At 40.9% G+C, this 25,339-nt stretch overlaps 1 protein-coding gene across 1 annotated transcript; it reads right to left on the minus strand.

The window, feature by feature from the left end:
• Positions 1–298: 298 nt before the first annotated feature.
• STK38L (serine/threonine kinase 38 like) lies at positions 299–25,022 on the minus strand. The gene is made up of 14 exons (XM_010020206.1): positions 24,897–25,022; positions 18,341–18,485; positions 16,282–16,333; positions 14,876–14,998; positions 14,211–14,294; positions 11,448–11,571; positions 10,739–10,893; positions 9,523–9,625; positions 8,682–8,743; positions 6,907–7,024; positions 6,380–6,503; positions 3,552–3,647; positions 1,855–1,946; positions 299–426 (listed from the first exon to the last, which is right to left on the minus strand). The coding sequence occupies exons 1-14, from the start codon at positions 24,946–24,948 to the stop codon at positions 299–301; spliced, it is 1,458 nt and encodes a 485-aa protein (XP_010018508.1). The 5' UTR covers positions 24,949–25,022.
• Between the last annotated feature and the right edge of the window lie 317 nt (positions 25,023–25,339).

Genomic DNA, 25,339 nt, shown 5'->3' on the forward strand with positions numbered 1-25,339 from the left:
GGCAGTGCAGTTAAAGGGATGTACGTTCCTTTTATTCCAGTACCTTTGTATAATAAAGTTAACAAAAATATTCAAATATTAAAAAAAAGGAAAAAAAAAAGAAAGAAAGAAAAAAAAAAGCCAGCTGGCACTGCCAACTAATTCCTGTAGTAGTCTCAGAAATCCTAATCCTGTAGAATTTCCTTGTGAAATTGATGCGCACCAGAGTCAATGTATTGATAACTAACGCCAAGCGGGTCTGGTGATGCAGCTACCTGAGGTTTGTGTTTTTATATCTTCTGTGGGTTTGTGTTTTGTTTCACAACTTCCCGGCTTTCATGTAGGAAGGGATTGAGCCACGCTGCGTGAGCCCTTCAAACCTCTTGTAGGTATAATTGAGGAAAACCCAGTCTTTGGATTTGTAGTCAGGTTCCGTTGTGTTTGGCACTGGAATTCAGAAACAAAAGTAAAAACAAAACAATTAAACCCCAACATTACTTCTGAGAGGATTTTTCACAGAGCATTGACATAAACAGCCCTGAGCTCTTATTCCCCTACTCAGCAGAAGAAATCTGTTTCTGATCAAATCGGTTTGACATTTTCAGTATGTCTACACACCACTACAGGCTCCCATACCTTGACAGAAACCTCTAACACACCCAACAGGATACACAGTTACAATAAACCCAACATTTAGGGTGCTCCATGCACAGCAAACACATGTATACATATTGTGTTATCCTCACCAAAAACAGAAGAAAAGGGATATCCAAGTTCTCCCAAGAGAACTACATGTATCACACACATATTACTCTTCCAGAACTTCCTCCTGCTTACAGCTTCAGCGAGGTTTGTACAGCCTCTTTTTCTTTCACGAACAGCCCACATGGCTGGCATGCTGCACACGGACATTGACTGCAGTACGCTCCTATATTTAGCTCCTGGTACTGCTTTTAGAGTTCTACAACAAGATTTTCAACTGAAGATGCAAAATACACCAATATCAAAGTTTTTATTTAGGTATCTAGATGTACAGTGTCACTTTCAGTGGGGCTTAAATGCCAAAACCAATACAAATGCACTTGGCATTATCCAAATACAGACTTAAACAGCTGTTCTTACACACTGGAGATTGATTGCTTTTGCATTAAAAGGGCTAACTTCCTTGCCGTTAAATAAAAGCCATTTCAGAAAAAAGCCCTGGCTTTTTGATAATTCTCATGGTTGTTAGCACATCTACACTTTGCTGTCCTCAATTAATCTTTGTTATGTATCTGCCTATCTTTAAGCCATTAATAATTAATTGAAAACAGTGGGAGTTGGGAGAACTTAGCATGGCAGAGAATCAAGCCTTTTATGTATAAAAATTTCCTACTACTTGCCAATAGAAATTAACAATTACAGAAAACTTCAATGCTTTGCAGAGCCACCCAGGTGTATAAATCATTATGTTAACTCGTCACCTGTCTGAAACGTTTTGCCCACAAATATGTGAAGATTTATGTTTGGCATGAAACTCAGAAGTCATTAAAGATCAAAAGCAAATCAGTGCATAATGTTTTACCAGAATTTGGTTAGACTGTATGGTAGAAAACTGCACTCTTTTCTGAGCTTGCTATATATGCAAATGCTTTTTATTAACTGTTAAAATCTGTGGGCTTTCCCCCTTACCCCCTCCAAAGTTCTAAGGAAGTCAAAGCTAGGAGAGATCACAGATTTACATTTAGATTTGAAAGAAAGTCTCCAGTTCAAGCCTATGTATTACTTTGATTAGAGCATCAGAAAAACAAATACAAGCCACCACCAACAAAAGCATCTGTGGAGCATTCTGGCACGTCAGAGAGAGAAAATTGGGATTTACAACAGCAGCCTCACCTGGCTGTAAAATGTCAGATTCGGGAAATTCATCAAAGTTAGAAGTATCATCAATACTTTTGATTTCTATAGGGATTGCAGCTGGTCTTTCCCTGAAAATAGAAACAAGTGCCAGAATAGTGAATGCTAGGAAGAGACACATTAAATTCCAATTTTAACTTAGCTTTCTACAGTTACAACATGCCTTTAAAGCACAAAGGTTCCACTGAGGCCATCAGTGATGTATCTGACTTGCCTGTTTGCTGACACCATGGGGAGATTTACTTGTTTCCTATCTGGCATTTATCTTCTTGGCAAACATCATTTTCCCATTAACCGAAACAGCATTCCACACTTATCTGCCATATCACTATTGCTATGATCTTGGTTGTCACCAAGAACCACTGTGGTTCATTTCATAAACCCAGCTGAGCAGGACTTTACTTGCATTTGGAGACATCAGATGTGTTACAATTCCAGTGCTCAGCAGCAGCCTGGCCCTCATCCAAATATCTTTCAAGTGTAGTTCCTATTTCTGACACTCAGTCACCAGTATCTTTCATCCAGAATTGGTTGGCTCTTACATGTTGGGGCTTTATTAGCTCAACAATTATGGAGCCCTTTAAGAAGTCTTAAGGTGGCTTTCAAAATTGCTTAAGTGACGTGTCCCACGAAAGCATTCAGACTGGATACACGGCACTGTGGGGAAGTCATTAATTTACACCTGTGAAGTTATTACAGTTGTAATTATTACAATTACAATTAAATACACTTCTGAGTGGAACAGGGAACCCATTCCACCAGGTTGCCAAATGTAGCATGAACAGATATGTTACTGCTCTTGCTGCTTATTAATGCCTCCCACGCCGAGGAGAGAATTAAATGAGGCTTTCTGCACCAGAGAAACTGAGAAGTACAAGAGCTGTACAATCACATGGCCTCAGCACGCATTTTCATATTGAAAATTCAGTATTACTGAAAAAAAACCCCCAGACTATCTCAAACATTAAAAGAGAGCTGAACAGCAGCCATCATTTCAACTGAAAGGATCTGTGGGGTCACCAAATTCTGCTCTAAAGGTGCTACACACATTTGGGTATGTGTAGCTGTAGCTCAGCATCTGCAGGTGCACACTCAGACTGGAACTGGCACAGCTGCCTCGGCATGGCCCAGCAGAATTTGGCCACATTGGTGAGTCAGTGCCTCTGCCCAGTGCTCTGTAGACATACCGGTTGACTCAGGTGTAGTATCTGCAGCATGCAATAAAGACATGCCCTGTATTTTCCTCTCACTTGCTGCCTCTCCTCTTCATTCATCTATTTCCCCTGACTTCTGGAATAGAGTTTGCTTTTCTTGTGTTCCTATTACAAAAAAAGTTAATTATAGCAATAGCTGCAGAGCCCACTATTACAGGAAGAGGAGGTCTCTGCTGACATTAGAGCATACATCAGGAATAACACAGCCACCCTACCACAGTTTCTTTCCATCCTGGGCACTCTCGGGCAATCCGAGGCATCTCAAGGCATTTAAGCTTTGACCAGATCTATGAACGTCAGCAAGGCCTGAAAACCTTTGCTGTCACCCACCTACTGCCAGTAGCTGCCTTTCAAAATAAAAGATAAATTCAAAATAATTATCCATGACATCATAGGACATGAAATTCTTGCTCCCGTGGCTTTTATTCTGTACAAAATGTGTGAGTGTGTATCTATGCCTACCTGATATGTCCCCAGTCCACTCCCTCAAAAAACGGGTGACTTTTTATTTCTTCTACTCCATTACTACCAATTCTATTTTCTGAGTCGATACAAAACCTGAAAAAGTCAAAAAAAAATAACGGGAAAGTTACAATCAATGCAGACAGAAGCAACAGCAAATGGAACCGCTGTGACATCCTGTATCAGGAATTTGAGGGAGTTCTTTCCTATTGTTCCATCACTTCGGGTAATGTAAAAGCAGCCTGTTGCATCTAGAAGCAGAATACTGTTAGAGACCCAAAACAAAAAGCTATGATAACAGTAACTTACAACTTCCTACACTGCTGCATGCCCATCTTCAAGGTTTGTGAGAAGTTGCAGCAGTTCCAGCCCTGTAAGATTAGTTTGGAATGGAGGCTAAGTCCCTGCCACTGAAAACTCCTTCACGTGTTCTCAACTATTTAAAATCCATGTTTCCCAGTCAAACTAACAGGAACAGATACACTTACTGAAATATGACCACTCTCTAATGTCACATTTTGGAACTACAATGGGCCAGACATTCAAAACATGCCATGTCCCTGTTCTCCCTATCATCTCTTCTTCCCTTTCCTTAGAGGACCAGGTGCTGATGGTACAATAAGCCAAGGCCTATTTGCAATAGAGCCCAGCTGCATAACCTCATCTCAGACTCCAAAAGACACTGTCAATTTATGAGAAGAAGCTGTGAGAAACTCCACAGAGTCAATTAAGAAGAAAAAGGTGAAAATGAAGAGAGAGATAGGATTATTCCCTGCTTAGATAGGCAGGAGAAAAAACACCAAAGTATAAAATCTTGAAGAAATAAGATAGGAAGGTAGAAGCTCTCTGACAGCAACTCAGTGACATCAGGGATTTGTTCCAGTGACTAGCAGAGGCTGACACTTCTCCTCTGGACTGATGCCTGCCTGGACCAATGCCTCAGATGGCTGGAAAAGACTCTCATCAGAAGCATCTCAGAAAGGAGATGGTGAGCATACTAATGCTTAGCCTAGGAGTTCATTAAATCATACCTATCTTTTGTATGTGTTAGCAAAGCTAAAACTACTTTTTTTTACACTGTCCTTGCAGTCTCTTTGAGTATGGCCAAAGATGTCACCAGTGCCACAAAGAGGGAGGCTTACAATAACAGGAAAAAACGCCCATGTCAAACAAAAAGCTCGGTCTTGCCAAGTGTGGAGTCACCTGATGACCTCCTGGAAATTGGGAGTACTTGGTAGCATGGGGATGTGGGCCTCCTGTTGCTCTAAAAGTCAGCTGGCCTTTGTTAAGTGAAATCCTGTTTGCCTAGATGAGCAAAGCCTCTGGTGGTTGATTCAGTTATCCTGAACTCAGTCTTTCCACATGATCACATCACCCAGATTCACAAGGCACTTTTCACATGAACACACCGCAACGCAAAGGAGGTCACCGGCTCACTAGTTAGGGAAATTTTCAGCAGGTGATTTAGTAACATAGCACGTGAGGCTGTAACTGTCTCCAGTCTGTAATGAACGTTCTTTTACTTGTAGTTAAGTGTCACTTGGGAAAAACACTGCTTACATTTCTACTGTACCCCAGCCAGGAGGTCGATGCCAGGTATTATTAATAGATCTCAAACCTTGTAAAACAGTTAGCCAGACCAGACTGCAGGAATTGTCAGGCTCTGTCTGAGCTTGATCTTATTTTAGATTGGTTTTATCAATATCCATAAAAATAAGGAAACTTCAGCTTTGTCTGCAACTTCCTTTAAGTTGAAATATATGTTGTCTGAACTTGTCCAAGCTGTAATGAATAAAGTACCCAAAGGCCAGCTCTTTGTTACCTAACCTGCTGGTTTGACCTCATTTTAGTAAATAGTCTGTAACAAAAGCTGGCTTACCCTAATTTAAATCCTTCCATGTATGGAGAAAAGCTAACAAATTCAAGTAGTCATTGTATATGTAAGTTCATGAGCAAGAGATGTTAACAAATCTACTGCCTGAAATACCTAAAAATGCCCCAAACACAGCCAAGACTGAGGAGGAAGAAATCCTCAGCAGCAACACTGTACTCTTTCCAGCAAAGATGGGATGCTGATGACACACCGGACAGGTTAATTGGAACACTAGAGAGACAGATACTGAAAACATAATAAATCCATTACAACAAACTTATTAATGAGGATTAGTAATAACTATTTGAACTGTTAGTATCACTGTAACTGGATTAAGAATAACTATTTGTTGTATTTCCTATGTTGTACGCTGTTTGGACTAAATCTAGTTCTTGGCTCTGCCTACGAAGTGTGTTCACCTTTTTGCTTGTAACAAAATTGTGTAAGCATGTAATATTATTAGGGTGGGGGAGAAGGAAGGAATCAAAGCAAAAAACCTCCTCCCCAAAAAAAAACCTCAGAGGGCAAGAAAGCATTTTTGCCTGCCCTCGATACCAAAACCCTTTGCAGAAACTTCAGTGCAAATTGAATGGATTCAAAACCATCATTTTGGAAAAAGTGAGTAAATCAAAAACATCCAAAGATTTCTGTTCAGTGCATTAAATTGTGGTGAGTGGTTATTTTCTAGTTCCCTCTGAGAGACAAAAATCGTTTGCTAATCAGCTTCTTTTCAGTCTGCTCTGTTTCTCCTCGTACTGTGGCACAAATCAAGATCATTACAGCTTATTTCTGTATCTTAAACAAATGGCAAAGGGAAAAAAGATGACGGATGGTGACACAGAAGAAACCAACTTTCCCTCTAACCTGAAGCTTCCTTCACGTGGAATGGAAAGTTAACCTAATGGAAGATGGCTATGTCTGGGTAAGTGGCCAGAAGTGGGCTTTTGTTACTGACCTTAGAATTAAATCCTTTGCTTTTTCTGAAATGGGCACCTCTGGAGGAAATACCAGTGTTTCTTTCCAGTTCATAACTTTCCTGTAAGTCTCTTGTGGTGTTTCTGAGCAGAAAGGTGGATACCCTGTACAAACAAATGGAAACATTAACAAGCTTTTCCCAGAAGAAGAAAGTGACCTGGGCCTCTGCTTTTGCCACTAAGGTTCCCAAATCTAACAGGTAGTACAAGCCAAAAGTATTCTCTTCTGTAATGCAGCATTAAAGGTTATTTTGTTACTTCCAATAATGACTGAACTGCAAACACATTTAATAGTGAACAGTTACTCACTGAAACAGCTGAGGCACCACCTCTTGCTGTCTTCTTAGAAAGGAGGAAGGACTTCAAAGTTTTCTGGAAGCTGAATTTGGGGCTTACTTCAGGTAGAACAATGAAATTCTGGTACCTCTAGTATGCAGGGGATCAGACTCAGTGAACCCTCTACCTCTGAACCCTTTGAATGATTCTTAAGTTGGGGTCTTCTACATACCTATTAACATTTCATACATAATCACTCCCAAAGACCACCAGTCACACAGCTTGTTGTACCCAGTCTGCATAAATACTTCTGGTGCGATATAGTCTGGGGTTCCAACAGTAGAATATGCCTGGAAAGAAAGAATAAACTCTTTAGAAGATGAATACTATATTTTTACACTTTGCAAACCCTTTTCCTGGGGATTCACATATAGGAGCTTGTTATTTGGATAGACAAGAATGCCAAGAACATTCTAAATCTAAAATCCCAAGAACATTATACTTTTACATGAGTAACTAGAGAGAACCTTGAAAGTAAATGGAAATAATCCTCCTAAAAGTAATGATTTAATATTCCCACTGCAATATCAGAAGGTCATCTTAGCTGAAGCTTCAGGTAGCCACTAAAACACACACGAAGTTCTGTAGTTTTGGCTTTGAAAAAAAGAAAAAGAAAAAGAAAACAAGGAATAACCAGTGGTAGATTCCCATGTGCGACACTGGTGATAAATAGCTGTCGAATGTACTACCTTGTCTTTATTGCAGAATTCATTTGAGCTACTTCTGGACCCAGGCTCCACCCTTTTAACCTTTTAAAAGCCTGTATGATTCTGGCTAACAACTAGATCTTGAGCTATTTGGGAATTCCTCTCTACTGATCAGAAACTTTGCACAGGACGGTGGGGTAAGAAAAAACACGAAAACCAAACAAAAAAGTTTTTACTTTCATTTTCTGACAAGAAACAAAACAATTTATTAAACAGAGCCAAGACATTTAGTTTTGTACCAATGGAAAGCCAAGAATATGACTGCTTTTTAAACAATGTTGATAAAAGTTGTCATATTGGCCTTTTATTCTCTCTGTGGACTGCCTCATGATTCACCTAGCTTCACCACGTAGTTCTACCACATCAGTCTTTACTGACCTAAAGATGTAGTCTTTTCAGGGATCTAACTCCAAGCAGGAGTAAGGGCATGAAATACAGTCCCTGTGAGGCAGCATGATTGCCACTTAATCTCACTATGTCTCATGAAGCAAGAAAAAACAACCAAAAGCTTTCTGGGAATACTGCAACATATCACTTTTAAACCAGAGGGCAAAGTAAAAAGTTCCAAAATTTGAGAACTGATGTTTTTGCAACTGCTATTTGGTGAAAATCATGAGCAGGGCTGAAATTCTGAAGCCCCATGGCTGACAGATACTTTCTTTTGATTCAGTTAATGTCACAGCTTCCTTTATTACCTGACCACTCTTCATTATAAACCCAGGCTGCAGCACTCCAGCGCTAATACCCTCCACTGCCTTTGAATCACATTCCTATTCAGCAGAAGAACAAACAAATTTTCCCCACAGTTCTTTTTCAAAGAACCACAGAGCGCTGCATCTTCTTGCAACACTGAACTGCAGAGGTTCACACACAGTGCCAACACCACATCAGTCTAGAATACAAACTCAAGATACAGCTTTGCTAAGTGGTTACTGACACCTGAGGTTAATTAGTCCAGATATTAATATGGGAAACAAAGGCATAGAGAAGAGCAGGGTCTTGCTAGTCACAGCTCTGAAATCAAACAGACAAAGCAATCCTGATCCTGGAGCTACTCCACAACTGGAATCACTAGACAACCTTCTTTTGAGTTATTTGCTATTTTGGGAGCTTGAAAAGAGCAACATCTGAGGGCCTTTCAGTTTTTTAAAAACAGCAGCATTAATGCAGAGCTTTTATTTAACTTTTCCTGTAAATAGTTTAAAAGGGAAAAAAAATATACATAATTTTAATAACTCACCAGCTGTCGCCTGTTCTTCTTCCATGTTTCTGCTTTTCTCTTTGAGTTCATGTTCTGAAATGCTAATTTATAAAGTAGTTATTAGATAATAAATGCATTTGTGAGAAGTAGAAGAACATATACAAATATTCTGATTTCAAAGAATAACTGTTCTGTATCTTTAGAATGCTTTAGCCTAGAAACAAATACTCAGTCATAACTGGAGATGGGAAAATAATAACAACTACTGTCCAATTTGCAGCTGAAACTCATTCAAGTAGGATACAGTAGCAATTTTAAATTAGAACTTCCTGAAAGTTTTACACATTGATCTGGAATAAGCAGCACTTACTGTTGCAGCTGGCAATATATATTCAGATGCAGGCAATGGTATTTTTAAGCAACAAGTGAAGAATCCAAGAGCTGCAGAGGAGATCTAACATTTGCAGAATAACACACTAATGTGGCTGTGTCACCAAGGCATGTTCATGAACAACTTTCCTCTTAGGAAAAGCTTCATGAGATTGTCACTGACTTCAGTAAGTCCACACAGGAAACTCATGTCCCTTCTGAAAGAGCATCTCTCTAAGTTCCTAACATTGTTCTGAAAAATACATTATGCTACAGATACATTATGTGGTTTTGTATCTGTGTATGGATATGCAAAAGTACATCAACACTGCAGAAATTCTGATTTTTCCTGTGAAACACTTCCATGTCCGAGGGAACGTGCACTTCCAGTCTTCCAATTAAATGCAATCATCCTAACCAATCTTGCTTACTCCAGTAGATATAAGTTAAGATGTGGCATAGCTGCAGCTCGGAACTGTTTAAATGGTTAACTAGGACACCTTCTACTTACAGAAGTCACTTGGTGGGTTGTGTGTAAGGTTCCTGTAGAACTCTGTTCTGTGAGCTTTCTTTAAACCTGTGCAGAGCCCAAAATCAGACAGTTTTACATGACCCTAAAAAAATAAAAATAAAAATAAATATATATATATAGATTGATCAGAGAAGATGAAAACATAGTTTAGAAAGGTAATGCTTGAAAAGTTTTAACAACTGCACATGCCTTCTCAGGCCATGATGGACTTGCACAGGACTACCTAATCCAGGACAACTAGGCAAATAATGACTAAATCTTGGTGTATTTGAGTGTGTTTTCTGTCAAACAGGTTATTGCCCCCTGGGAACAGTTATATCTACAATTCTGCAAGAGCTGAGGGCAGCTAGTTTGCCTGGTTTTGTTCTGAGCTTGATGCCACTGAGACTACAAAAGCCTCCAGGATGGTAACCTGGCTTTAATCGGGATTCCAGACATCAGAGCTAGATAGCCTACAGACTTGTATATGATGCTTACTGGGGTCCACTTAATGGCTTGCTATAGTTAGTCTAACAGACACACTCACCTCCACTCACAAGTAGGTAATAAAACAAGTAAGATAACTGTAGGAATTGAACTGGTTATTTAACATTGTCTGAATGTTTCATGCTTTCATTCGCCTTGAAGTAACCAAGGTTATCAGTTTTTAATGTGTATGAACATAGAATCATGGAATTACTTAGGTTGGAAAAGGCTGGAATAGGTTGCCCAATGAAGTTGTGAATGCTCCAAGCCTGGCGGTGTTCAAGGCCAGGTTGGACAGAGCCTTGGGCGACATAGTTTAGTGTGCGGTGTCCCTGCTCATGGCAGGGGGCTTGGGACTAGATGATCTTAAGGTCCTTTCCAACCCTAACTGTTCTATGATTCTATTCTTTGATTCTATCTTTAATATCGAGTCCAGCTGTCAACCTAGCACTGCCAAGAGCTCCACTAAACCATGTCCCTAAGAATATGAGCATTTGGGCATCTTAAGTGGGTCTTCTCACTTAAAAGACTTGCCTTAAAAGGGTTAAAAGGCTTTTCAATTAAAATCAAGGGTTGTTTTACTTCAAGCATCATGGTCTTGTACAAGGAAAAGACAGAGACCGCTTTCTGGTGTGGCACTACTGGTTCCCACTGATTAGCACCACTATAAATGGCATTATCTGTGGACTGAATGTATAAAGCATAGGCAGTTTACATGCACATTACATGCCTTAGCATCCAGCAGAAGGTTATCTGGTTTAATATCTCTGTGGATGAATCCCAGCTGGTGAATAGCATCTATGGCCAATACAGTTTCAGAAATGTAAAACTGTGTCTCCTCTTCTGATAAAGTGTCTTTCTTCATTAGTAAGGTCATCATGTCACCTAATCAAAGAGAAGAAAATAGAGCTTAGAAATCAGAACATTTTAATCACAAGACTAATTCCACATAAAATCCCAGTAGAATGTAAATTTAACCTTGCAACTGGCCTTACAGCTACTTATTATAAAGCTATTATTGCAAGGACCTACATACCCAACATACTTTTTTAGTAAACTGGATGTAAACCTGTTGAAAATCCTGAATAGGAATAGCCCAGGAAGTGAACTTTAACACATAATGCATATATTGTACAAATAAACTGTTTAAACAAGAGCTTTTATTGTTGCTTTTACTGTTAATAGCTTCAGCAGTAAAAAGCAGAACACTGGATTAGAGTAATTATTTAATCCAAGTCTATTTTAATGTCCCTTCATAACTTTTCTCCTTCCCCTAAAAATCAGGAGTGGTTGCATCACTGGGACTTGATTCAAAACAGCATTAAAATTTCTACCATCACAAATTTTACAGCATGTTTGTTTGTAAAATTTACAAAGCTGACACCAAGAGCAAAGGAAGAAGTACTTGTGATTACTTAACGCCACAACATACAGCTTACCTCCAGGCAAGAACTCCATGATCAGGTAAAGATTTCTTTTATCCTGAAAGCTGTAGAACATTTTCACTACCCAGGCTCCATCCGCTTCAACCAAAATATCTCTTTCTGCTCGGATATGGGCCACCTAAAATTTAAAAGAAAAAACAAACTATTATTAAAGGACAACTCAAATATTTCAATGAGAAACACCATATTATTGCCTAGTCTTAAAATCTGTTTTCATGATCTTTAGGAAAGAAACTATTTTTCATGCTTTCTTCATAGTTTTTTACTAGATCCTACAAATTTTTGGGAGCCAAAATACCCACCAGAAACCCACATAAGTCAACTCAATGTTGAAAAAACCGTGTTCACACAACTTTGCAGAACACAAAGCATAGCTTCATAGCTTGTTAAGCTGGTTTTCTTTGTTTGGAAAGAACTGACAAAGCTGGTGAAAAAGTGCAATTCCCTTTTTTATTATACCTAAAATGAAACAGAAATATTAAATAAAAAAGTCAGAGCTGACCATCACAGAGCTTTATATGACACATGGTCGTGTCCCTGATGCAAGCTTAGACAAAAATACCATGTGCAAATACTGACAAAATTATTAGAAAAGGCCAGAGCTGGTTTTAAAGAATTCAAGAACCAAGAGGTAAATGGTAAATGCACAGGTCACCAGATTTCCCATACATGTATACAAAGAAACAAAGAGCTAATAGCTACTTCTAAACCAATATCTCAGTTTAAACTTGGCAAGATAAGGCTGGGGAATCTTCTCTAGGAAGAGTGACAGTGTCTAAACTAATTACTTCCTGTAAAACCCAATTCCTTCATCACTGTGAAGAAAGAAACGCCTGACTTACACTGAACTACTGTCTAGTTCCCAAGTCACCATTGTACACACCGATGATGGTGCATCTACCCCTTCCAGATGGTACACAGGGACTGCTCCTATGCACATGCTCCTTTTGCATAGCAAACCTTACTTAAACTGCATGGCAAGTGACTTGGCCTAGTGGGAAAAGGGCTGGGATGAGTTTCAGCCCCCAGATGATGGTGGGTAGCAATGAGCACAGTGGCCAATATTGAAGCAGTGCAAAAATGGTAAAGGTCTTGGGCTGTGTAAGCAGGAGGAAGTGAAAAAGAGATGGAGCCATTCCTCCAAGTGATGTGCATGACGCTAGCCCAGAACTGATATAGCCACCACTGCTGTTGATGGGCAAGTGAGTTTCAGAACATCTGATGTGACTCAGGCTATTCCAGCCCAGCTGAAGCCTTGGGGGAAAAAACCCTCAAACAGAGATAGCTGTTACCCCATGAATTCAATGGGAACTAATAATTGAGACTGGAAGAGGATGGTGTGTTTCACTAGAACGTACCCTCATACTTAAGAAAATGAAAGACGTGCACGGAAAAATATTTCTTAACAGCTTTAAGATGTTCATTATTCATACACCAGAAAACAACTTCTGAAGAGAAAACATGCACTACTATTCCAGCTTCAAGGGCAGTCTCCTGCCTCTCTTCCCCAATTCTACTGGCCAGAAGCATGTTTACATGTACATGTTCTTTTCACAGGGTTTCACAGGGCACTGGGTTCTCTCTCTGTAGTAGGCACTCCAACTGTGACTCATCTAGCTCTATTTATTCTCATCAGAAAATATTTCTTTCCACCCTCCACTCTTCAACATGGCTATAAAACACAATATTAAAACCTTGCTTAAAAACCAGCCAGGATATTCCCAGTGCTATCTGGCTTGAAAAAAGATAACAAAAAAATATCTTCATTTTCTTGTATGTGTGTCCTGCCTTGCTTTCCACTGAACAAACCAGGCAATGAAAATTACAGCAGAAAAACACTTTCCAGGGAAGATTTTCATCCCAAATGGGATGGCGAGTGTGAGCTCAGCCTCATTGCCACATCAGGTTACAAAATGGGGGCAGGGCTTTGACCTGAGGGCCACATTTATCCTGGCTGCTGTGCAGAACATGCTGTTCCTCTAGTCCCCTGTATTCAGGGCATGGGCTTGAGGAGACCAAAAGTCTGTGCCAGGATAAAAAAGAAAGTAGAAATATCACTGCTGGGAAATGTAATGCAAGAGCAAATGATGGGTAAGGTTTGGACTTAGGTTTGATAAGGAAAAGTCCTCTCTTATCTGCCCTTTTGCTTGAGACATCTGCACTTGATTTCCTTGCTTTGTGGTGCCGAAGTACTTGCCATGTCCTACCAGGAATTTGCAGTGTATTGTTAACTAAAAAGTAAAAGCAAAAAAACCAAACCAAACTAACAAAAACAAAGCAAAATAACACAAGACCCAGCTAAAAAGGAAAACAAAGGAAAACAAAGCCATTGAACAGTGGGATATCTGTTGTTATCTAACTATCAAAAGAAAATGTCAAATACTCTCAGTTTACACTTTGGCACAATATTACTTTTCAAGAAGCATTTCCCTTGAAATGCAATTTTACATATTACGTACTATAAGGTCTGTGTTGATAAAGGAAGGAAAACAAAACCAAAACCCAACCCGACTTTGTCTCTATTCAAAACTGATTGTAAATAAAACATTTTTTAAAATGTTCTTACATGACCTTATTTCCTAACTTCTGCTTATTCATTTGTACTGTGCTAGCAGCTCCACAGGTGCTTTGGGCTGCTATACCATTATTGGGGCTTTCAGAGTGGAAAATATGACCAAATAGTATCTGCCACAAAGAACTTCAGCAATTTTCTAGAGAGCATAAGTTCGAAACCTAGGGGACTTATACAACACAAACCTGCTCTTTCTCCAGCATATCTGCTTTTCTTAGTATCTTCATTGCATAAATATGACCTGTATCCTTCTTTTGAACGAGGCGTACCTGTAACGAGAAATACAACCCACTCAATCTTCTCTACATCAAAATTAGACCCCAGTGTGGAATCTACTGGAAGGCTTGACATTGCCAGGCATAGAAAAGTTCTTCTGTTAAACATTTAAAAAAACAGGGAAAAAAGAAATATTTCTACACCACACATACTAGTGATGAGCAGACAATTTGAAGTAACTATTGTTTTAGGAAAACTCAGCAGGCACAGTAAACTCCAGGTAGCTGTGAGATTATGCACACTAAAATTCAGGAGCAGATACAAATGTGATGTGACACATGGCAGGGAGACTGGTTATGAAGGGGAGCTGTGCAACAGCAAGTCCATCAATTCTTGGGGCCACAGGGGCAATATCAGTTTGAGAAGTTGCAGGAAACCTCCTAGGGCCTTTCCAGGGGCCTTGAGAAATTGATGCACGTAATTCATTACTTGACTTACCACACTTGCACAATTATTTAAATAGCTGTTCTGCAATAAAACTCCCCGAGTGGAACTTTTAATTCTGTAATTAAAATGTTTCATTTTAATGTTCAATCCAGTCTTAATATCCTGTTCAAGCAAGAATGCCACAAACCTCCCCAAATGCTCCTCTTCCTATAACTTTCAAAGATTCAAAGTCATCCAAGCCAAGTCTAGTCCTCTTCAGTCGCAGAAACTCTGTTTCTTTGCGAGCGTGTTGCGACCTGCGCAGTTTTTTCTAAGGAGACACATAGACAGAAGTTTGTAAGTCATTTGACAGCAGAAAATCAAGATATACACTGTCCCTTCCTGTGCAATATTTCTCTGTCATCCTAATGGAAGAGAGAAATGTAAAAAGGAGAAATCTTTTTGAATTTCTAAAGGTATGATCCACAAGCACAGTCTTCAATACAGAGGCCCAGGTTCACTTTTCGGGGGGGTGTCGTTTTATTATTTTTAATACTTAGACGTAAATAAATGGTCATAAAAAATAATGAATTAAAAAAAATAATCACACTGGTTCGAAGTCCACCAGTCCAAAGGCCAAAGTCAGAAGCTGAGGCAAGGACTCTTGGTTTTGGGCATCTGAAGGATCAATAAAAGCTGAAACTTGCACCCCACCAAAAAGAAGGGGTGCAAAAAAAACAGGCAACAAGAAGCCTGGCAGGCAGTAGAGATCCATTTGGTTTACTGCAGGCAAACACTCGTATTTGAAAGAAAAACCTGTCCAAATCCTGTCATATATTTTGTTCTATAAAAATGTCAATGAGTTTCAGCCTGAGATAAGATGAACCCCGACCAATGCTCCCAAAGATGCCAAGAGTGTCTCAGACCGTTAATGAGATCCATCGATCGGGCACCTACCTGCCAGATTTTGCACTAGGGTGACAGCATCGTTTAAAACCACAAGATGGCATTGCACACTCACGCTCGCCCTTCCGTCTTCCCAGAAGTGAGGGCAGCCGGACAAACTCAGAAATAACTGAGGCACTGTTCCTGCTTATTTCCCTGACAACCCCTGAAGGCAGTACAGACACCCGTGGTTTGATGGGCCTCAGAAGAGCAACTTATTGACCAAAGTTCTGAGAGATGCCAACCAGACAGAGAACCCTCCTTATCCGTATCCAAATGGAGCAAGGGTTTACCCAGTTTATTGCTTAAACGAACTAAAAATGGTTCAGCATTTTGCATTCTATCCACTTCTAAGCACATCTCATCTTTTTTTCTTTCCAAATAGAATGGCAAACAAATTTAATCTTTGAAAAGTATGCTATATACTTGATGTGGCCACATGTCTCATAAGGACTAAAGGTGGCATAAAAAGCCTTAGCTATTGCAAGTATCATTCAAGTGTATTCACAGCTTCCCTAATAAGTAATTATTTACAGGGGCAACATTCATTTACAAAATAAAACTCACTGTCATGCTAGCTAATGTTTCTGTAAGCTCCTCAAATGCCAATTTGAAGTAGGGCAACAAAAGCAAAGTGGTCTCTTCAAAGGTTACTTAAGTAGTATTTACCTCCTCATCTGCGAGGCCTTCCTCTTCCATAGCCACTTCTAGCTTCTTCTGCCTGCAAAGAGGAAAAACAGAGATTGCTTTTTTAAATATTTATGAAAAACAAATGGAACACTACAGCAAGACAACTCCTTTACTTCACATATTCCAGATACCAAAGAATTTGCCTCAAATGGAAAATTGAAGACTTACTGCCCTCTCCACCCATTTACTCATTTGTGATCAAAGCTGTTGAAAACGCAAATTCAAGTACTTAGGTATTTCCACAATTAGGCATTAAAGGTCCAAACATGTAATCACTCTACTGATTTGTATTCATACAACCTTGTTGAAACAAAGCTGGTTTTACCAATATCTGATAATAAATCAGAATAAACACTTTTTTTCCCCCCACCATTTCTATATTGGCTCTACCTCCAACACCCCAGCCAGCTCCAGCATTCACCCCCCAGCCTTGCTGACCTCTCCCTGGTCACATGCCCGATCCTGTTCCCCTTCCTCCTGGGCCAACCGACTCTACCTCCCTGGGTTCCTCATCATCACCTCCTCCCAGTGTCCTGCCCAGGCCAGGTCTCACGGGCCCTGGGGCTAGTCCAGCTGGTGCCATGCCAGGCTGGGAGGATCGAAGTGGCAAGTGAAGCCTGTGGGTTACCCTACGGATGGCAGGGGGTCAGCATGTGGCAATAAACAATCATAGAATGTTTGGTCTAGAAGTGACATTAAAGCTCATCTAATTCCAACCCCCCTGCCATGGGCAGGGACACCTTCCACTAGACCAGGTTGCTCAAAGCCCTGCCCAGCCTGGCCTTTAACACTGCCAGGGATGGGGCAGCCACAGCTTCTCTGGGCAGCCTGTGCCAGGGCCTCAGCACCCTCACATGTCAACTGGACCCCTCTTTTTCTACCCACGAGACACTTCTTTATGACTGTCAGGGTGCAGGTTTCAGAAAGCTTGCTACCCACTAGCACAAGCCAAAAGCTTGAAGGCTCGGTGCCAGGCTGCTGGTGTCTTTCTGCACTTTGGGAAGTACAGCAGGATCCCCCAAATTAAAGGCCCTCAGCAGACACTCTATTCTCCTAACTAGAAGCTACTCAATTATGTGGGATAATGACTAAATATGATGAAGAGAGAAACCCTGCTGCTCAGCTGAAAACCCCTCAATTAAAAACATATTACCAGGGGAATGATAATTTCACATGCTGATGACAATTTGAAATACAACATTCATTATAATCAAATACTGGTGCGTTGACACTTAATTCAAGTAGCACTTCACCACATCAGAGGCAGAATTGGGCACAGATGAGAAAAATTAAAGTGGAGATGACCAACACACTCCCACAGAGTACCAGCCAACACCACCCAAGAACAATTTAGAGGTGGGAACCGCATTATCCCCAGAATTCTTCCTGCCTACAAAGAGCCTCTCAAAGCCTCCATCACCAATCCTATGCTCTTTACTGCCCCTTATTTCCATCCCTGGCCACCCCCAGCTCCCTGCCTCCCTTCATTACCCCACATCACTCCTGTCAGTCCTTTTCCCCCTCTCCTGTAACACGTCCTTCTGCAGAGTTTATGAGTCTTGGCATGAGCTCCATGCTGCAGAGCATGAATAGACACCACAAACCCAGGTTACCACCCATCAGCAGCTCTGCATCATCTACCTCTGCAGAGTTTATTCCCGGTAGCATGTGCAGAGGAATTGGAGATCACCAACCTCACATGCTGAGGTAGAAACCTCACATGTGCTGCAAAATAAGACCCTGCACAGAGCAGTTTCCACAAGGTAGTAATAAACTGATGAGGAGGTAAATTGTATGAAACATCAAAAGTGGAGGTCCTTTGTCACTCAGTGACTGTTTGTTACACTAGGAGGGGATGTTCACAGGTCTACCGGCACAGCCAGCAGCTGAAAGGTAGCCTGTGCCCTTCAGGGATCAGCTCACTGCTACCAAGTAGAGAAAAAAAATCTTACAAGAATAGGGAAAAAAAACTTAAAGAAACACCATGAAAAGCTAACCAAGAAAAGCTGAAAGGGATGAGAGGAAGCAGAGCCAGTACCTGGTTTCTCTCTCTTCGTGCTGTATAATTAGGTTGCTGTAGAAGTTCTCCAGCGTAAGTTTGGCCACCGTCACCCTCTCCCGGGTGTGGTTACTCATGGGAAAGGATGTTGTAGTCCCTGCAGTCATTGCCATGGTAACATGTACTGAAACAGAGCATGTCACATCATTACTCACTTGGAAAAAATAATACAAAAATTATACATACACATGTATATATTCCTCTTTCCCATTCTCCGTCGCCAATTTCTTAGACACTATAGAATTCACAGGAAAGGCACTGTTCTTTACATAGAAGAAACTCCATTAAAAAATCCTGTGTTATAAAATTATCCCAAGATAGCGGGAGGACCTATTACCCACTCTCTAAAAAAAAAAAAACCCAAACCAGCACATTGGCAAAACAAAGGGTGAATCATAGCAAAGAATTATGCAGGCTACAGGCCTTGTCCCTGAATGAGGAAAATGTACCTCCAGCAGACTTGAGCCCAGCCTGCATGAGAGAAGAGGTGGCAAAGAATGGAAAGGAAAAGGGGGAAGCCAGAGGAGGACCAGGCACCTCCCACAGCTGGACACATCACAACTCTATGACAATTTCAGACTCCAGAAATTCTAGGAAAAGGACAGGATAAAATGGAATAGTAAATGGAGAAAATCCCTAATCCTATCCAGAGAAGAAGCTATTTCAAGATAGAAGAAAGCCATCAGCTATCTTTGAATCTTAAAGCCGCGCAACAAAATTACACTGGGACAAATGGGGGGACTTCTAGAAATCATTGCATGGAAATGAAATAATGGAACTACCATATTTTGAATGGAAAACTGCTGCTGCTGGGGGTTTTTTGCCTGTTTTTTTAAAGCAACAACCAACCACCAAGAATAGAAAACCCTTCCCTACCACAAGGCCATTAGGCAACCAGTCTTTCTGTTTGTTTCATTTCCAACCATCTCTGTACCATGGCTGCCGATGAAACGAGCATGTTCTGAAGTAGCTGTTCATTACAGAGCTGCCTGTGTTTGGATTCACAAATTCGGGGGGAAATAATCTTATGCAGCTGTAAATAAGTTACACTTATAAATAAAGTACGTATAGGTCAGGTCATGTGGTCACTGCGCACTTAAAAACTGGGAAGGAACAGGACAGAAGAAGGGCTGTTCTCTTCAATAGCTTTCATCTTGAAGAACTTGGACATACCACAACAATGCTTTTAATGCTGGAAAAAGACATCTTGGGGCAGTCCTGAGTCCCTTGCAGCTGGTGCAGGGAAGCCAGGGGGGATGTAAAAAGCAGCACAATTTGTCCTGGGACTCATGCCCTACCTGGAAGTGGGTTGAGGCACTTTAAAAGAGCCTCACGAAGAGCCATTAATAGCAGCACCTCAGCCCCACGCTCGTTTGATCAGGTTGTTTTGGGGTTGGTTTTGGAAAATTCCACAGAAGTACATACACTTCCTTTTGACTATTTACGTAATCCCCTTCTATTTCACCAGGGGATTTTAAGGAAGACAAACCCTAAATTAGGCTTATGATCTTCAAGCAGATTCTAATACCTTTTAAGGTTAACCGATTAAAAGTTTCATATGGAAGAAAACTTGCATGTCCACATCAGGATGGGGAGATTGCTTAATTCTGCCTGGGTTTTTTTGGTTTTGGATTTGACTGCTCCCCTCTGTGAGGTCAGGATTTGCTCTCATGGATTTTTAATTGCATTTGGTGCAACAATAAGATATTTGTTGCCAGAAACGCAGCTGCTGTGTCACAAATAAAGGGGGTTTATAGCATTATGTAGATATTATTTTAGCTGTGTATTTTGGAGTGTGCAAGACGGTGGAGTTCCAAGAATAAAAATTTAGCTGTCTACACTCATACGAAGAGGTTTTAATAGCACTACAGCTGCTTCAAGATGATGTCAATATTTCTATTTTTTAATCACTTTTATCCCCTTCAGTTTTCTACTGCAGAAAGATGAGAGCTGTCACCTCTCAATAGTCTTTACTAAAAATTAAGGGGTTCTACTCTTCACACATGTACTCCATATTGGACACCTCTCCAAAAGCTGGAGAACTTACCACTGCTCTCCCTACTGAGCCTGTTGTACAATATTATACTCTCTTTCTCCCTTGACAGGTGGGAAAAGAAATATAAAACAGGTATCTGAGTGGAAAAACCTACAGCATGTTGACACACCCAAATCAAACAGAGCAACTGCTGACCACACACTGGCATCTGTGATCAAGTTATTGCAAGAAATGACCTAATAGAGTAAACCCCCCATCTTCTGGTCATTTTGGAGTGTCAGGATAGCACAGCATTAACCCAGGCTTGAAATGGATTAACCTTTACTTAAGGTATAATGAGGGCACTTCTAGCACTGGCAAGCAACAGGATATTTATCCTTTGCATAACTTGTATTCCTGGTAGGATAAAATAACCCTGCAATTCTATTCCATGTTAATTTGTTTTCCCTATGCTCCTATACTCACAAATGCATACGTTACCAAATAGCACATCTAAGTTACTTGATTTTATTAAGCCTGTAAAAAAGAGATAACAATTCTGGCACTAGCACACCATGCTATAAATAGCAGAGCTGTCCCTCACTGTAGTTCTACAGTAGAAAAACATAGACAAGAAGCCAATCCATAAACTAGCAAACTCAGAGAAAACTATTTACCAGAGAAGAAACTTGTATAGACTTCACCATCATACCACAGCATAAACCACTATCCCCTCCACTAAATTAGGAGGGATACATTACCAGAAGCATTTGCTTGCCACATAGAACCATAGAATGGTTTGGCTTGGAAGGGACCTTAAAGCACCCCATATATCCTATGCACACCCTGCCAGCCCTGCCTTCAGACCCCATTGTACCACAGCACAATTCTTCAGGCAGAATTTACTTTACATTTGTTCAGTTTGCAATTGGTGTCTCCAGTTACCTCTGTCATGATGGGGGTGGAACCAAAAGAAAACACACACACACACACACACACATACCCCGCAACAAAACAACAACAAAACCCTTTGCAACTCCAAGAGTGGCCTAAGCTCTAAGGTTCCCCAAAGTAGAAAAGAGCACAAACCTGGCAGGAGACACAAAATACCCTGCAAAATCCTGTGTCAACTCACAGCAGAGAAAAACACTCCATCCTTTTTCGTCTGGCCTCTCTGCTTCCACTAACAAACTCCAAACCAAAGTACAAATCTGCATCCCAAACAAAATATTCAGTTGGGAATTGCAAACTGAAGTCCTTAAGCATGGCCTTTATGAACAAATGATGCTGGAAGGGATGGGGGTGGGAAGGAAGAAGCTTCAAAATGGGGCCTTTTATTGACAGCACACTACTACTGACCTCACCACATTAACAGGAATGTTTTGAAAAGGTGCCACCCATAGTTCTTGGAAACGCCCTCAAAAACCTACTAATTCACTCAAATTCATTCCCTTTGCATAATGGAACCATTCCACTCCTGCTGCATCACCAGCCTTGCATTAGGCTCCCTGGACCATGAAGAAGGTCATATTAAACTAGCCAGCCACATTTGGCGAAAACTCTGGCTGATGAGGATCGAAGGCGTTTCTTTCCAAAGGGCCTGTTACTTTGGAACAAAAATGATACACCACCGGCTGTGTGTGAGAGAGAAAGAGAGAGAGACGTCAAACCCAAGTAATGGACAGGAGACACTGAGCAGCGCACAGCCTGCAGGACAGTGTGTCAGAGCTGCCAGAAGCACAGAGGCCATATGTGCTGCTTGGCCCAGAAGCCGAGGCTGTGCCTCCTGGACGGATGGCTGACCTCACAGCGGGAGGGAGCCCTTCTCCTGGTGCCTGCTCAACTCAGCAGCAAGCACCTAGGGCATGTGGATGAGGAGCTACAGATGTGCAGCAGCTGGGGAACATCTTGTCCCCAGAGGCAGGTGGAACAGCAGCAGAGCAGGAAGGAGCTGAAGGATGTTCCTGAAGTACAAGGGAGACCAGGGGACAGGCACAGAAAGGGGACAGCAGGCCCAGTGCTAACACACTGGAGTTTTTGAGTGTCCTCTAAGCAAGTCTCTCCTGACTCCTCATAGAATAGGATGTTTCAGTTGGAAGGGACCTCTCCCTCCGGGTAGAACAATGCTGCCTGGTCAAAGCATACACCAATTTTTTGACTCCCAGATCTTCCCTGATTGGGAATCAGGGAAAGGCCAAGCAGTGGCCTACAGTTCACTACAACTTCAGTTTGCATTCCTACCAGCTCTAAGTTAAACTGTCAAGTGATTTCCCTGAAACAGTTTCCACCACTGAAAACCCCACACCAAAACCCAAAATCACCCCCAAAGGCAGGTAAGTTCATCATTTCAGATCCTTCTAACATATTCTTCCAACCTTTCACTTTTACACTTTTAATGATTTCTCACTTCAGTGAGAATATAAATACGTGCAAGTATGCTACAGTGAAAACTGAAACCAGTCTTTCCAGATGTCTTCCTTATTAGAGGGTCTCACATTTCTCAGGATACTACAGTAACCTATTAGATTGATTCTTGCTTTCTCTCACAAAGATTGCCTGCAAAAGAACAAGTCTGTGCCAGTTAGACAGTGCTGGGTGTTGTGACTGGGCTTCATTTCTGCAAGAAGGGGTCTGAAGGTGCTAGTCTCTTTACAGGCAAGTTTCCTGCACAACTGTGTTATATCATATAGATTGTTCTTACTACTGAATAAAGCTGCACCTATACTATCAAATTAATCTGGACTTAAGTCACACAACAGGAATATTCTTATTTTTGAAACTATGTGTATAGCATAATTATACAGTAGCCCTAACATAATTTTACTCTGGACTCAATACTTAGTGCATATTTAAGTTAGGGAGCAAACACCAATACAATTCTCTTGGAGAGAAAAGCATGTTTTTTTATCGCATGAAGAATGACATTATCATGCTGCTGGGTCTCTGACTTGGATTTAAAATGTAAAGCTACAAACATCAGCAGGACAGGGAACACCAATCCTTCCTCCCAAAACAGCTACATCACAGAAAGGTTGATAATAATTTAGTTACCCAAGCACACCCCTAGAGCCCAGCATTCAGGAAGGCAGTAGAAAGGGTAAAACTGCAAAGTTTAGAACGATTCCATTTACAATCCAAGGGAATTGGCTCTTGAATGAAAGCCTCTGGGTAAGGCAGATACTGAGACATATTTTTGCCTTTCAAAGTTCCCATTTTCTCAGTATGACACATTTTGGCATTCAACTTACTCCCAAAATGAAGTACACAAATGGCATTTTTCAAGCATTAGAAGGTAAAAAAGAAAGGAGAGGGTTTCAGTGCCAGACCTGTTCCAAAGTAAACAAATACAGCTCAATAAAGCGAGTACCTTCAGAAACGCCAGTTCTCACCACCGTGCGTAGTGCTGGAGTTCTCCTGGATGAGAAGCTAGAGTGGACTTAATAATGCTGCTTGGCTCCTTACAGACAGGGTAGCAAAGCAACTCACTGAACAGGCACTAAAAACCACCGCTGGCAAGGACTGTATTTGAAAAATTAAGTCCTGTCTAGGAAAACAGCATGGGCACAGCAAAGCTTCAAGTAAGAGCCAGCCCTGCTCTCTCCAAATTGTTTGGGTTCTCTTTCAGAGAGGGGAGATATATATATGAGAAAAAAAACAAACCAACCCACCATACACAAATAACAGCATGATTCACACGAAAAGGCAGTGGGCAGGGACAGATAAATGAAATAAGCAACCAAAGGCTCAGCGGGATGAGGTGGTGTGACATACCAGCAAGAGTAAGGGGAGGAGCAGCAGCTGGAGCAGCAGCCGCCCAGGCACTCCAAGCGACTTCTACATGCAACTGTATGTGGTATGAGCTGACATGCAAACAGAAAGCAAAGATAAAAATGCTGTACAACAGCTGATAGTTCCAGTGATGGAACAGAAGGAGAAAGTGGTCATAATGTGGTATCAGCTGGAAGGAAAATGACTTTCTGCACTACAGTTTCTGCTAGCACAAATTTGGCAACTGTGCTGTGCATATTTTCACTGTCCAATTGTTTATACCAAACCTTCTCCTGGAGAGGGTCTCTGCCTTCTTTTTCTATAACCCACTTTAAATCCACTTTCAAAGCTTTTGAGAAAGCTCCAGAGACAAACAAAACACTACAGGATCCTGAAGCCTCCAAGCAGCAGGCAAACAACAAAACCCCACTACTCCAAGCTATGTCAATTATGGGCCAGTATTTTTCAACCTTTGGAGCTTGATCTTAATACTTTTGCTATTACTAAATATAGCTTTCCATGTTCAGAACAAAACTTTGCCCAAAGCTCACTTATGTTAGTAAAAAAACCCCTTCAGCTCAATAGGTTTTGACCTAATAGTCCTATTCGGGCATCTGGATGATGCTATTTGTGCTACTGCTGTTACTGAAGTTCCTAGTTATCAGATCAGCAGTTTGCCAAGCACTGCTTTGGGGTATGTTTCAGAAAGAAAAATAAATATTATGATCCTACATAATTCATGTTTTCAGTAGTATCACCATTCACAAGCCCCTATTTTATTTAATACGTTACCTGAAAGAAGCAACATTCTATACCAAATAAAACAAATCAGATTACTTCGCATGCAGATTTTTCTTCTTTTCAATGTTAAACTGCTGAGACTAGATCTTTCTGAGATCCTCCACTTTTTGCAGCAGCCCCCACCTGAGAAGGGAAAACGAAGCAACAAGGCTGCAACAAAATGGCACTAACACTTCGGCTTTCATTTACCTCATTTAAATACTTCATTTCCTTTAGCTTGTTACTCATTCACCAATGCGCATTATGTTCTAGTAAGTTTTGCTCCTTTAAAGTTACAGCATGCATTATATTTGTTCTATTTAAAGCAGCGCTAAACCTGAGTAAAATTAGCTCTGTTGGAATAGGCCTTGCTATTTAAAAGCAAAAGATGTTCAAATGTTTTAGCCATTTTAAGTCATTCTTGCTTTCCCCATGGAGCATCTGGGTGAGTCGCC

This window comes from Nestor notabilis, unplaced genomic scaffold, assembly GCF_000696875.1.
Source record: "Nestor notabilis isolate BGI_N333 unplaced genomic scaffold, ASM69687v1 scaffold29528, whole genome shotgun sequence".
In the NCBI taxonomy this organism is placed as follows: Eukaryota; Metazoa; Chordata; class Aves; order Psittaciformes; family Psittacidae; genus Nestor; species Nestor notabilis.

Excerpts from the sequence above, each read along its gene's own strand:
- STK38L (XM_010020206.1), bottom strand. The coding sequence starts at position 24,948 with ATGCGAAGTAATCTGATTTGTTTTATTTGGTATAGAATGTTGCTTCTT. Across the intron at positions 16,334-18,340 it reads CACGAAGAGAGAGAAACCAG|GCAGAAGAAGCTAGAAGTGG; the intron begins GTACTGGCTCTG and ends TCCTCTTTGCAG. Across the intron at positions 14,295-14,875 it reads GAAGAGGAGCATTTGGGGAG|GTACGCCTCGTTCAAAAGAA; the intron begins GTTTGTGGCATT and ends TTCTCGTTACAG.